The 13,752-nt window shown below is 47.1% G+C and overlaps 1 protein-coding gene and 1 pseudogene across 4 annotated transcripts in view; both read left to right on the forward strand.

Moving 5' to 3' along the window:
- The window catches only part of LOC144331438 (nuclear pore complex-interacting protein family member B6-like), a 24,064-nt pseudogene extending 19,112 nt beyond the window's left edge, over positions 1 to 4,952 (forward strand). Inside the window, exons 6-7 of the transcript XR_013398514.1 lie at positions 2,495 to 2,631; positions 2,745 to 4,952. The product of XR_013398514.1 is annotated as a nuclear pore complex-interacting protein family member B6-like (transcript). The remainder of the gene's footprint in view (positions 1 to 2,494; positions 2,632 to 2,744) is intronic.
- LOC144331122 (uncharacterized) lies at positions 793 to 13,325 on the forward strand. Of its 3 annotated transcripts, XM_077946455.1 has the most exons (6): positions 793 to 5,539; positions 5,768 to 5,977; positions 6,052 to 6,113; positions 7,441 to 7,510; positions 9,226 to 11,298; positions 13,186 to 13,325. In XM_077946455.1, the coding sequence occupies exons 2-5, from the start codon at positions 5,879 to 5,881 to the stop codon at positions 11,020 to 11,022; spliced, it is 2,028 nt and encodes a 675-aa protein (XP_077802581.1). In that variant the 5' UTR covers positions 793 to 5,539; positions 5,768 to 5,878; the 3' UTR covers positions 11,023 to 11,298; positions 13,186 to 13,325. The 3 variants fall into 3 exon arrangements, with proteins under 3 accessions (XP_077802581.1, XP_077802580.1, XP_077802582.1); XM_077946454.1 differs by having other exon boundaries at positions 793 to 5,977; XM_077946456.1 differs by having other exon boundaries at positions 793 to 5,977; positions 7,444 to 7,510.
- Positions 13,326 to 13,752: the final 427 nt, after the last annotated feature.

The following is a 13,752-nucleotide window of genomic DNA, read 5'->3' on the forward strand; positions in this document are numbered from 1 at the left end:
ACAAGACAATCCTCCTTCTTTTAATATAGCCCAGGGAAGCCAAAAGATTGGACATCCCTGCTTCAGACCAAGAAAAAAGGCACTCCACATTTGCATGCCTAAATACCTACCAGCCATGCAAGGAATATGAGACTGGAAACTTCCAATCTTTCCTGAAGCAGTGGAATTGCCTGGGGGTATCTGAGGGGTGTGGTTAACTCTTGGAGGAGGTTGAGGGTTTCTAAGGATGATTCTTTGTAACTGAAATATTATAAATGTCATTGAGCCTTCTCATGATGTCAACTATTATTATTCCATGCCATCAATTTTCTGCCTGGGCATTTTCTTCCTGGGCCTGACTTTTTTGGAATTCCTTGGATGCTTATTATTATTGTTGTGTCCCTGGGAATTTCTACACTTGCCATTTTCTTCTGGAAAACTAGCCTTGGTGTGAGTACACTAACTTCCCCTAGAGGTGGGCTTGTAATCATAAATAAGAAATTATTTAAAACAATTTGTGGTTCTGGACTTCATTACGAATATTGGGTTTTATCCAAAAAATCAGGAAAATGATTTATCAGCATAAGAATTATGAAAAATCTGCCATTTAAATTATGGCAGATTTAAAAAAATTTTAATTAAACCTATTTAATTAAAAAATTAAATAGGTTTGTGCTTGTTTAATAGAATGTCAAACAGAGCTTTTGGTCAAAAATACTTTTTTTAACCCCTCTGCTCTTTATCAAAAGCTGGAGTATAAAGTTTCAGAACTTAAATAGGAAATTCTTTCTAAACTTTTCTGCTTTATAGTTCTACTGTGTGGGTGAAAGGAAAGCTTCCACTCTCCTCTCTAACAGTTCACTGCAGCAGAGTACTAACAACTGACAGCTTAACAGGAGAAGGAAAACATGGAACCTCATTAACAGGCATAAACATGGAGCCAGCCAAAAAATGAGACGGCAAGAAGGGCCAGATGATTGATGCTTAAAGAGCACCCTCTTCTTGGAGAAAAGGGAGATGGAGATGTAGGCAGGGCTGCAAATGATTTTTAGGGGAAATGAAAGAGCCCAAGGAACAAACAGTTGGCCTGAGACAAAGTTCCTCTGAGATCATGAGGAAGAGGCGACAAACTGCAGGAAGGTGAAGGGCAGAACTGCACTGCCTCTCATGATGCAGAGAAAGCCCCAGAGAATCTCTTGGAACTGCCCTCTGAAGAATCAATGAAAAGTGTGTCTGGGCAGGGTAATGAGTGGTCATTTCGAATGGCATCATTCAAAGTCCATGTTCCCGGTTGCCACTGGAGAGGGATCAGTATGTCAAAAGTCTGTACTGGGTAAGAATGTGGCTGCTAAATTGTGCCATAATTTGGCTTTTGAGCATTTTTGTCCATTGAGTAAATCGAGCTCTACGTTTTCTCTTGCTGTTCATGACAGTAAAAGCGTGGGTGTCTAGGAGCTTAAGCATCTTCTGAACAATGATCCAAGAAAAAAGTGCTAATACCACAATGCTTTTTTATCCTCAAGGCAAGAGGAAGTATGTTTTATTTTTACAATCCAGATAATTACACATCATTTGGCACTGCCCTTCAAGATATGTAGAAAACAGAAAATATATGAGTTATGAAGATAACTAGGCACATTGAACAGTCTCTACCCAACTTAGTCCTGAAGAGAGAATTTTTGATATGAACTGGGGGAAGTTTTATAATGTCCCACTTTTTAAATATTCCATTAAGAAAAGTTCAGTTGAGCTGTTTGACTTGAACCACTTTGCACCTTCTCATCTTTCTCCTGGTTATCTACTCCTCTGTCTCATTATCTCACAAGCAGGGACATCGTGGGTGCCATGAAACGTTCATGCCTCACGGTGTTTCTTTGCTTCTCATTTCTTCATGTGTTTGACATTTCTCCTAGCTCCAAACTGGACCAGCTGCTTTCCCCATAAAATCTAGCAGTAGCTGTGGGGCACACGCGGTCGCTGCTCTTTCATCTTTGTAGATCACTCTTTGCTTCTATCGAACTCCTAGTACATGTTCTTTTTTTTCTATCCTATATGAAGAAATCAGAAAAAACATTCTATAAAGAACTTTAAAGATGTTATTTCATTGAATACATCAGGAATTTCAGAGGTATATGATGCACATCTGCAACAGGATTTGCATTGCATATTAGCCAAGAAGAGAACAAATATTTCATGTCTTAGAAGATTCAACTCATACGCCGTCTATATGGAATTCTTTGTGGGAATTGAGGCATTACTGAGAATGTTTTGCGTTGGGTTCCAACCAGCCTCAGTGAAGCTGGTGTCAGGGACGGGAAAGTGGACTCTGAGCAGAGCAGGGACAGAAAAAAGATGCTCCGCAGAAGATCAGGAAGGAGCAGGGGGTGAAAAGTTACAAATTCTAGAACTAAGAGAACTGATCTTTTCAAACTGTGATTTAACCTGTGGTAAAATATGTATTACATGATAATTGTCATCTTAACCTTGTTGAAATGTACAGTTCAGTTGTGTGAAGTATATTCACACATCCGTGTTCAATTATTGTTTCCTGGATGTCTTTTCTCAAGTCTGTCTTAAAGTCATGAAATATAAATAACAGATCCACGGATTGACAGGGGAAAGCCTGGAGGTCCAACAGCCGCAGCCAGGAAGGTATGCTATCTGTCAGAGTCCCCATAGTGTGGAAATGAGTTTGCCCTGTTAAGGGAAAGAACAGCTTCTGGCCCTCAGGTTTCTCCCCTTCTCCTCTCTACACACTAACCAAGAGCTCAGGTCCACTTGTATGCACACAATAAAAGGATTTTATCATTTCCAGGAATTAAAATGGGCCTAAAAGGTTTCTCTATGTCATGGAGATCTACGGAAGCTAAAGTGGTAGCTGATATCCAAAAGATGATGAAGAAGGTCAACAGTCATTGTGAAATCTCTGGGCAAAGAAAGGCCGAGGAAGAGTAAGATGTTCACCGACACAAATACTGTTGTATGAACCATGTGCCAACCAAAGTAGACAACTGCAATGGCCTTGAGAATATTTTCCACAATATTGGTGGCAAATTCATTGGGTGCAAAATTGAGTTTGTCCTTCCTGCTTGATTAATCTGCATATTTCCTTTCCCTTCCTACAATCTTGATTATAATGTTTTAGGGGGAGGAGGAGGTCCAGGTACTGGCATTGTTAAATTCAATGCTTGCGTCACCTCTGGATTCATTTTCACAGCCTTTTGGCTTTTGGTCATATGACATTGCATTTTTCCTGCCACATGACTAGTCTTTTTTGCTGAATGTCAGTCACTGGTTAAAAAATATTTAGCAATGAATTGAGGCCTACTAGCATGTTATCTTGCTGCAGAAAAGATGGCCGTCTATTTCTGGGAGTGGCCAGGGGTCCTAGCACACCGACACAGCCTCTATACCGGCAGCAATTGAGGTTATCAGTGCAGGTTCAGTCCCTGCAAAGGTCAGGGTATTTCCTGTCCACCTCTATTCCTGGTTTGAGACTCTTCTGGGTCCCATCCAAAACCAGTGGACTTCAGTAGGGATCCCCTTCACTGACAGAGCCTCAGTCTGCTTGTTTTCCATCCAATCCTCCACATGGTGCAAAAGCTGCTCTGCTTCTTTGCATCTCAGTTAGTCCCTTCTGGAATTCAGTGATGAAACTCAGGGAAATGAGCCCCAAATGTGAGGTTGACCTTCGTCCTAGGTTTCCTTCTTCTCCATCTTGGCCTCATGTCTCTTTACTGCCATGTTAGCAATTTGATGCTTTCAGTCATGGGTTTTAGATTCTGCTCCACGTCCCCGTTGTTCTCATGGGAGATCAGAAGCTTCACATGCACTCATGTCTACTCTGGAATAGAATGCTTCCTTAGCTTCCCTCCAGACTCAGGTATTGTGTTTCCAGTTCCCAAGTGCACAGCAGGAGTAGTGATGTCCTCACTGGCTTCTCATTTGCATTAAACTGTGAGCCCCTTTAGGGTGGGGACGGGATCCTGCTCCCATTGCATCCTCTGCACCTTACAACACATCCTTGCTTCAGGCCTCTCCAGATAGCATGTGCTGAAGGGTGCCCTGGGTGCTCAGAAACAGGTGCATGAACTTTCTCTTTGAAATGTTTTTGCCCCCATTTCCTAGAGTTCTTGGCATTTTACACTCCTTTATATGAAATCAAGTATCAAGTGAGATTTTTAGAATCAGACCATGAATCAAGTAGTGTGAGGGCAACACAGCAAATCTACCTTTTCAGCCATTTCCTTTTTCTGCCCTCACTCTCTGTGAACCAAACCTTGTTAAAGTCACTCGACACCAGAGGATGGTTTGCAGTTGTCACCTATTTTCAGGACACCCTGACTAAAGAGCCATTCGATCATTTCCAATTCAGTAGATGCACCCAGCACTCAGATTGGCCTTTTCTCTCAACCAGGATCTTTAAAGTCCATGAGAAGAGTTCCAGTCCTGAATCATGGACATGTGCAGCAGTGAACCGCAGGGCTAATGACAGCATGTCCTGGAAGGATCTCTCTGAGGCTGATTGTCTGGGTTCTGGCATCAGCTTCTGATGGAGAATCAGGTCTCCCTATGGGAGGAGTCAGACGAGGAGCGATCCCCTGCTCCGTCCAGTTGTGATGAGTTGGTGAGGTCTGGTTTTCCACACTGAACTAAAATGAGCTTTCGCTACGCCAGGCACAAGACTGACCCTAGAAGCACACATAGCGCATCTCATAGAAGCTTTTAATAGTTCATATTTACTAAAGAGTAGGAATACAGAGCGATGAAGATGAGCTGGAAACAACAGGTGACTTACCAGCAGGCCAGAGTGTGCTTTTTCTTTGTCCCTCCATGGAAGATGTTAATTCTCCCTCCAGTTGTGACAATCACTTGGTTCATTTATGGGAAGGTTGTCAGGGGACCTTTAAATCACGGCCTTCAGATGCCGGAAGGGAAGAAGGAATCCCACACAGGCCAGCGGATCATGTGCGTGCATCTCTCTCCCTTCTCAACTAAGGAAACTGAGAATGAAAGAACGTGAGTGAGCAGAAAGGGAGAGGCGGCTGTCAGAGGTGGAAGAAACCAGGAAATTAGCTCTAGAAAAAATACCCATCTGCGAGTGAGTTCAGAAACCCACACCAGCCTCTTGGGAAAGCCCCGCTGGGGTGTTTTGTTTTAAATCTTTGTACAATGTTTAGACCCAGTTAACACAGAAATGGAAACAAATGGTCAGAAGAGATCCAGAGAGAGAGAATTCACACAAGAGAACACAAAGTACCTTAAGATTTATCAGTGATCAAAACATGTGAAGTAGCTAAATATCTCCTGACTGCAATGCCGGCCAGACTGTGTGGAAACTCGGTTCATACCAGCCGTTCTAGGGGTGGTGTGAGTTGTCATCATCCTTAGGAAAGCGTGTTGTTGTAGGATCAACGCATCCTTCAAAAGGACTGTGCCTGTTTATAAGTTCAGCTGTGTCTGCCCTGTGAAATATGGCAAGGATATTAATTCCAGGAGAATGGAGCTTCATGACAAAAGATGCCCAATGAAGGATGAATTAGGGACATACTGAAAATGGGTAAGGAAATTGTCAACTCACAACCCAGCAGGCATTAAGTAAAAGAGGAGGAAGCATTACAGCAACAGTTTTGATCACACTGTACTTTTATAACCATGTGAAATACATTTTCTAGGTACAGATAGATTGTGTAAGGGGTCAGTTGTGAGGACATCAGGAACATGGCAGATTATTTAAAATCATACTGAAGATGATGCTTTGTCTGATGAAAGTGATTCTAAACCATAGGAAAACGATTCAAGACAGACAAGAGCTGCGGCGGTGGGTAGAGAACTCCTACAGATGCGAGGTAAGGAGCCTTCCTCCCCGCAGTTGCAGGATCCTTAAGCGCTCACGAAGATGATGCCACAGCCCCTAGACTCTCTCAACACACACTTTCTCAGGTGTTGGCTTTTCCAGATCACCCCTTCTGCTGCAAGAAAGGTCCTCAACAACTGGGTAAGTTTTGTTTTTTTCTTCCCCTCCTTGCTTTTGGGCCAAGTCAGGACATGCATGTATTTTTCTCCCCACAGCTCTGTGCCCAAGCCTTGCAGAGGGAGACGGCAGAGAGGAAGGCTGCCTGCAAGCAGCACAGGTAGGTAACTGTGATGGACAAATTTTAAGGATGTTTTTGTTTTAAGATGAAGCTTTGACTGTCTAGTAAAGAAAATGGTGTTTTCATTCTTCTACAAGTCACCTCTTTCTCCGTCTTCAAGACAGGAAATGATGGAAAAGCAGGGAGTGCCAGAGAGACACATGAGTCAGGAGGCAGCCCAGGGACGGCTGGGGCTAGAGAACCCTTGCTGGAGAGGGAGGAGCTCACTGTGAAGGCAGCCGCTTAACTTCTGCTGCACAATCCACACACCCTGCTTCTCCTTTCGGGGGTGAGGGCTTGGGCTGGGTAATTGTTATGTTTCCTGGAAACAGTTCCAAGCACTTACTAAAGAGAACAGTAATCCCGCTGGGTGGCAGGACCCTGTTTTTCTCAGGTGCCACAGCTGAATGACTCATGGCTGGTCCCCTGTGGATGGTGGAGCTCAGGCCCCTCCACTGACTGTGGACATCGTTCCACCCTGACGTCTTGGTTACTTTTAATTGAGGGGATGAGCCTAGAAGGCAAATGGACCAGGTCCTCTTCCAACCTTGAGTCAGTGGGACGGCCTTATTTTTTTTTTTATTTGAGAAAAGTAACACCAATAACATTTTAGAATGGGAGTTATAAGTGTTGATGGGAGCAGAAATTTTCTGGCTATGTCTTCATGGATCAATATTTCTTCTTTTCTTAAAGAAGCATTTATTTACACTTATTTACACTTTTTGGAGCTTCCTTCATTCTTTTTGTTTGTTTAAATAGTTTATTGTGAACTATAAAACTTCATTAGTAAATTAAATTTCTATGTCATCTTACTTCTCTAGCATTTGAAGTGTAATCCTAAAACTTTCCAGTTAATTTCTATAGCTTTTACCTTTCCTCATGACTGTTAGTCTCTTTATGTCCATTTCTGTTCATAAATATTGATAATACCTGGTCAGATACGGAGGTTAGATTAATTTTGAACACCCTTATGGCTTGAAGAAAAGGAGAGAGTGCTGTTTCTGTCCAGGGTTCATTGATACTCTTCCCATCCACGGCTGTTCCTATTTTAATTTTGAGTCTGTGCTCACATGATGAGTGACTTCCTCTGACATGCGCAGTGAACTTTTGATGTAGCGCTCACTTCCAGCTGCTTAGAGCCCGGCCTGGCCACAGTCAGTGGAGAATTAAGAAAACCCCTGGATGAGGGCTCTGTGGTGTCTTCCTCAAGGATGAGGCCCAGAGGGCGGCAAAGAGAGTGAGGTGGCAGCAGAGGGTGTGGAGGGTTTCTCATTCGGCACAGAGCATGGAAGCCCGATTAAGTCCCGTTCCTTTCTCTGGCCCTTAGCAGATTCAGGACCTCATTCGGTTCCATGAGGAACAGCCGCTCTGTCCCACCTGAAAACACAAAGACAAAGGTAAATGCTGGGGTCTTTTTCCCTCTAGTTCAGGACACTTTTGTCTTTTCCTACAGCGCCCTCTCCTGGCCTGTCCTCTGCTCTGTGGATTTTTTGAAAGCAAAATCTTCCCCATGAGCTTTCAGGCTTCTCTATTTCCAGTTGGTCATCTTTGGTGGCACCTCCAGGAGCCATAAAGGCTTAAGGGCGGAGAGCTGCAGGGCTGTCACTGTTCTGTTTCCAGAAATAACGACAGGATGCCGTCGAGCTCCACTGGGGTCGGTCTTATGGCCCAGTAGACCCTGCCGATCCCTTTTACTCACGATGGTGTGGAGTCCCCTTCCCAAAATATGCAGGGTTTCTTTTTGTTGCTGTGATTTTCTTTTCTGCTATAAGGTAGGTAATTAACCTTCAGAATATCCGCCGTAATCCCAGAAGTGAAAACTCATCGATCCAGCATTAATATGTGCTTTGTGCAATTTTGAATGTTCTTTGGCAAAGTCAATTCCATAGTTCATCACAGTCCCGTCTGTTCTTAACTGTGTTGGGCAAAAACGGCCCCACCCTCACCCAGTGTTGCCCTTGATCTAATATTCTAAGTGTCAGAGGTTCCATATTTTAATAGAAAATGTGCCCCGGCTGTGAGGTGGTGGAGAGTGAACATCACTCATTGCCTACAGGCACAATTCCCAATGAAGACCTTAATTGATGCTCAGCCGAGCTGGTTCTCATGTGGCTTCTGTGTCTCCGACAGCTGCTGAATCCTCTGATCACACATCATGGGACTCACACACTTGAAATCAAACACATTTTTAAACTGCTTCTGTTGTTGAGAATTCCCACCTCATTTTTCCATAGACAAAATTATCCTTTATGTCATAGTGCACTTAAAATTTGGTATTACCTAGAAGTTAAAGAAATATGATAGCCGTGCCAAACTGGCATCTGTATGTAGGATTATTCTATCAGAAAACCCTCTCCCAGTTCCCCTGCAGCTCTTCAGGAATCCCCATCTCCCCAGAGCTCTTTGTGCCCATGGATGGCACCTCCAAAGTGCGGAAGACCCTTTGTCAAGAAGGGAAGCAGAAGGGGGACGAGAGGGTCTTGCAGGCAGAGCTGGAATGGACTTCCACTCTGCTTCTTGCCAGCTGTGTGATGCTGGGTGAAATTTCTCCTTCCTCTGGGAGCCTCTATTTTCTTAGATTTGCAGCAGGGTGGTCACACTGACCTTGCAGATTTCTGAGACTCAGAGACAGCACATGAAAAGCCTGGAGGCCATTCTCTTAAGAGTAGCCGCGACTCATGTGTGGACAATGGGCTTTTCATACTTCCCTTTCTGTCTGTTTATCTGATGCAAGGAACATGCTCTGGTGATGGTGGTGAGGGAGGAATGAGGGTAGACATAGACACCCCTGTGTCAGAAACATGCTTCTTTGTTACTGGGTTATGACTTTGTCTTCCCAGGGACAGGCCCCCAGCCTGCCTACATTTGCAGACAGAGTGACATGTAGGGATAACAGTTTGTCCCCATGACTTTTCTTCACTCCCCTGCTGTCAGCAGGACTCAGTTGAAGGAGTTTTTTTTTTGGGGGGGGGGGGCGGGCATTGATGCTGCCATTTTGAAACCTGGAGGAGGGAAAGGTACAAGGGACTATCACCTGCAACTTGTGTTGGTTTTGGTGTTTTTGTCCATCATATTCATATATTTCAAAACATTTTCTCCTCCTGACTTGCAGGTAAATGAGGCTGCAGGGAAGCCTCATCCTTTCTCAGAATGGCCCTACTTGCCTGATCTCATGGCTGGCCCTTCAGGATCACTGATGGGCTGCCAGCCGCCTCCTCCACCTGGGTGTCATCTGGGAAGTCAACCACTCCCTCCATCTGGAGGTTTTCTGGGACCTCAACAAACTCCTCCACTGGAGTGTCCTCTGGGAACTCAACCACCTCCTACACTAGACAGTCCCCTGAAAACTCAACCACCTCCTCCACTCAATTGTTCTTCGGGGCCTCTTCCAGCTCCTGCAGCTGTCAGTCCTCCAGGACCTCATCCACCTGCAGCTGTCAGTGCTCCAGGACCTCATCCACCTGCAGCTGTCAGTCCTCCGGGACCTCATCCACCTCCTGCAGCTGTCAGTCCTCTAGGACCTCATCCACCTCCTGCAGCTGTCAGTCCTCTGGGACCTCATCCACCTGCAGCTGTCAGTCCTCCGGGACCTCATCCACCTCCTGCAGCTGTCAGTCCTCCTGGACATCATCTACCTGCAGCTGTCAGTCCTTTGGAACCTCATCCACCTCCTGCAGCTGTCCGTCCTCCCGGACATCATCCGCCTCCTGCAGCTGTCAGTCCTCCCGGACATCACCCACCTGCACCTGTCAGTCCTCCTGGACATCATCCACCTGCAGCTGTCAGTCCTCCAGGACCTCATCCACCTCCTGCAGCTGTCAGTCCTCCCAGACCTCATCTACCTGCAGCTGTCAGTCCTCTGGGACCTCATCCACCTCCTGCAGCTGTCAGTCCTCCAGGACCTCATCCACCTGCAGCTGTCAGTCCTCCGGGACATCATCCACCTGTAGCTGTCAGTCCTCCAGGACCTCATCCACCTCCTGCAGCTGTCAGTCCTCCTGGACATCATCTACCTGCAGCTGTCAGTCCTTTGGAACCTCATCCACCTCCTGCAGCTGTCCGTCCTCCCGGATATCATCCGCCTCCTGCAGCTGTCAGTCCTCCCAGACATCATCCGCCTCCTGCAGCTGTCAGTCCTCCCAGACATCATCCACCTGCGGTTGTCAGTCCTCCGGGACCTCATTCACCTCCTGCAGCTGTCAGTCCTCCTGGACATCATCCACCTGTACCTGTCAGTCCTCCTGGACATCATCCACCTGCAGCTGTCAGTCCTCCAGGACCTTATCCACCTCCTGCAGCTGTCAGTCCTCCCAGACCTCATCTACCTGCAGCTGTCAGTCCTCTGGGACCTCATCCACCTCCTGCAGCTGTTGGTCCTCTGGGACCTCATCCACCTCCTGTGGCTGTAGGTCTTCTGGGACCTCATCCACCTCCTGCAGCTGGTGGTCCTCTTGGACCTCGTCCACCTCCTGCAGCTGTTGCTCCTCTGGGATCTCATTCACCTCCTGTGGCTGTAGGTCTTCTGGGACCTCATCCACCTCCTGCAGCTGGTGGTCCTCTGGGACCTTATCCACCTTCTGCACCTGCAGGTCCCCTGGGACCTCATCCACCTCCTGCAGCCGTAGGTCCTCCAGGATCTCATCCACATCCTGCAGCTGTTGGTCCTCTGGGACCTCATCCACCTCCTGCAGCCATAGGTCTTCTGGGACCTAATTCACCTGCAAATTGTCTGTCCTCCAGGACCTCATCCACCTCCTGCAGCTCTTGGTCCTCGTGGACCTTATCCATCTTCTGCATGTTTCTGTCCTCCAGGACCTCATCCATCTTTTATAGCTGCCTTTCCTCTGGAACATCATTCACCTTTTTGTTCTGTGAGACCTCTGGGATCTCCGCCTACATCTTCACTTAGTAACCTCTGGATCCTCAGCCACGCCTTCTACCTGGGTGACATCTGGTCCCTCAACAACCACCTTCACATGAATCTCCTCGGCTACTTCGATGATCTCCACTCGTGGCCCCTGGGACTTCAGCCACCTCCTCCACCAGGGTCTCCTCTAGTACATCTGCCACCTTCTCCTCTTGGCTGGCCTCTGCTGTCTGAACTGACTCCTCCAGGACCTCAACCAGCTCCTCTACCCATTGTGGCCTGTAAGACCTTGACCACCACCTCCACATGTACCATTTGGTATGTTTATCTGAACAGTATGAACTGAGTTGCAAAATGGATTCATCTTTCCTTTCTTGAATGACTAGAAATGTCACAGATTGTACTGCAGGGCTTTGCAATACGAGGGTAGCACTGGCTGAGGATGTGGTCACTTTGCTCAAGTTTCTGAGACTACAAGTCAGTTGCATTATTTCCTCATTATGACCTTGGCAGCAGGTATCTTCTGTAGATGAGGAAAGAGTTTTTGTTTTTGTTTTTGTTTTTGTTTTTTTTATTTCTCGGGGAGACAGAGTCTCACTCTGTCACCCAGGCTGGAGTGCAGGGGTATACTCCTGGCTCACTGCAACCTCCACCTCCAGGGCTCAGGTGATCCTTCCACCTTAGCCTCCAGAGTAGCTGGGACTACCTGTGTGCAACACCATGCTTGGCTAATGTTTTTTTGTTTTACTTTTTGTAGAGACCATGTTTCACCACGTTGCTCAGGCTGGTCTCAAGCTCCTGGAGCCATGCCATCTGCCCACTTTGGCCTCCCAAAGTGCCGAGATTACAAGTATGAGCCACTGTGCCCAGCCAGAGATTGTTTATAGAAGCTAGAAATACCAGTTTTACAGGCGTGTATGGAACCTGGGCCATATGGCCAGCTCTGTGAGGGATGAGACCCGTCCCTGAGTGGCAGGGCATCCTGTGTCCTGCAGCAGAGAGACCCACACTGAAGGGCACAGAGCTTCTGACCACCCAGTGGAAGCACAGGTGAAGGGACGCAGGGTGCAGGAGGAGACAGAATCTCCTGGGAGTAAACAGGAGGCTGTGGAAGAGAAAGATGAAGCAGGGAGGTGTCACACGGGGGTCTGTTGAACTCAGATGGAGCTGGAAGGCTGCTCCTAGCCAGGCAAGCAGTGTGAGCAGGAGCGTGGAGGCTGCGTGAGGGCCACACAGAGCCACCGTGGGAGCTCAGATAGCACAGTGTGTACAGGGAATTAGCCCCACAGCACTTCCTTGTCGCCCTACAGCCTTTAGTCCATTATCGGCGGAAAGCTGATTCTTTCCCTGGGTGTGTGAAGGCTCTGGATCAGGGTGAATGAATGCCTAGAGGTCTGAAAAATTTAGCTTGGTTCTGTCAGGGGAACCTGTGTCCCTGAGTTTTTATGGCCCAAGGAGACTAGCAATGAGGATGGGTCTGGTTCAGTGCAGCTGCGGCCTTGGCCTTCAGAATGAGGCCGACTCTGGCCAGAAACTCAAGGCCAATCCTGAGCTGCTCTGGCCTCCTCTGATCTCCAGCACCCTCTCCTTCCCACCCATGACTCTCAGCTTTGCATCTCCCAACCTTGGCCTGCAAAGTGTTTCCCCTTCCCTGTGTCTTTGCTGCCTAAGCCCAGACACCAACTCTCAGTAGGGCTCAGAGCCCCAGCTTTCTCAGAAATGAGCTGGGAATGATGTGATTGTGAGGTCATGGTGAGGGCAGGGAGACCAAGCTCATAAGGAAAGCATCTTGCAAAACAGCTGGTAGGTGGTAGAGCCTCACCCCTCCCGCTGGTTAAATGAAAATATTCCCAGTCAGAAGATCAGCAAAAGATGTTCATTGTAGTTCATTTAATAAACCTTAGGGTGGAACAGCTCAGGTTCTGGGATTTCCAGTTTCTCTTTCAAAAGATAAGGGAAAGCCCCTGTCTCCAAGATTAGAATTCAGATCCTTATGAGATGAAGACATTCTAAAAATGCATACACAGTTAAACTCTGAGATTTACATCTGCGATCTGTGGATAATTATTCTCCATGACATACAGACACAGATGCGGCCACACACAGATGTATTCAGCAGGCGCACAGATATTTCAGAGAAGACAAAATGTACATTGGGCAAAAGAAGGTCACCTGGAAATAAACCGAAATCTTTTTACCTTACAGGACAATTTTGAAATTTGAAGAGTCTCCTGGGCCATGATACCTTGGAAAAGTCTCCACCATATTTGATGCCGCATGCCCCGTGCTCCCTCCTCTCTCTCTCATTTCCATAGTGTTTCCCTTAATAAACATTTGCAGTCCTATCTTTCTGGGTGTCCGCTTCCTGGAGGACCTGTTCACACCCCAAGGTATACCAGGTGTGACTCCTCATACACTGTTCAAACTCAGGCAGATACTGCCTTGCTGGCCACAGAAGCAGGGTTACCCTTTGGGTTAGTGTTGACTGGGAAGGGCCCGAGGGGGCCTTCTGGGATGGGGGAATATCCTGTATCCAGCCATGGGTGGAGGTTGTGCTCATTCATTCTAGAAATAGTCACTGTGTTCCTAGTGACTGCCTGTGGTGCCTTGTGAGCAGATGGACAGGAATCCATCCCCATGAGGTGGCCAACTTCTCCTGACAGGGAATAGAAGGGGGCCCAGTGGCAGCTGTGGAGCCTGTGAGGAGCCTCGCCGAGACTCAGGGTTTGTCAGAGCCCATTCCCCACTGAGCCAGCTGCCCCCAGGGGGCAC

The sequence above is a fragment of the Macaca mulatta genome, chromosome 9 (assembly GCF_049350105.2).
Source record: "Macaca mulatta isolate MMU2019108-1 chromosome 9, T2T-MMU8v2.0, whole genome shotgun sequence".
Taxonomy (NCBI): Eukaryota; Metazoa; Chordata; class Mammalia; order Primates; family Cercopithecidae; genus Macaca; species Macaca mulatta.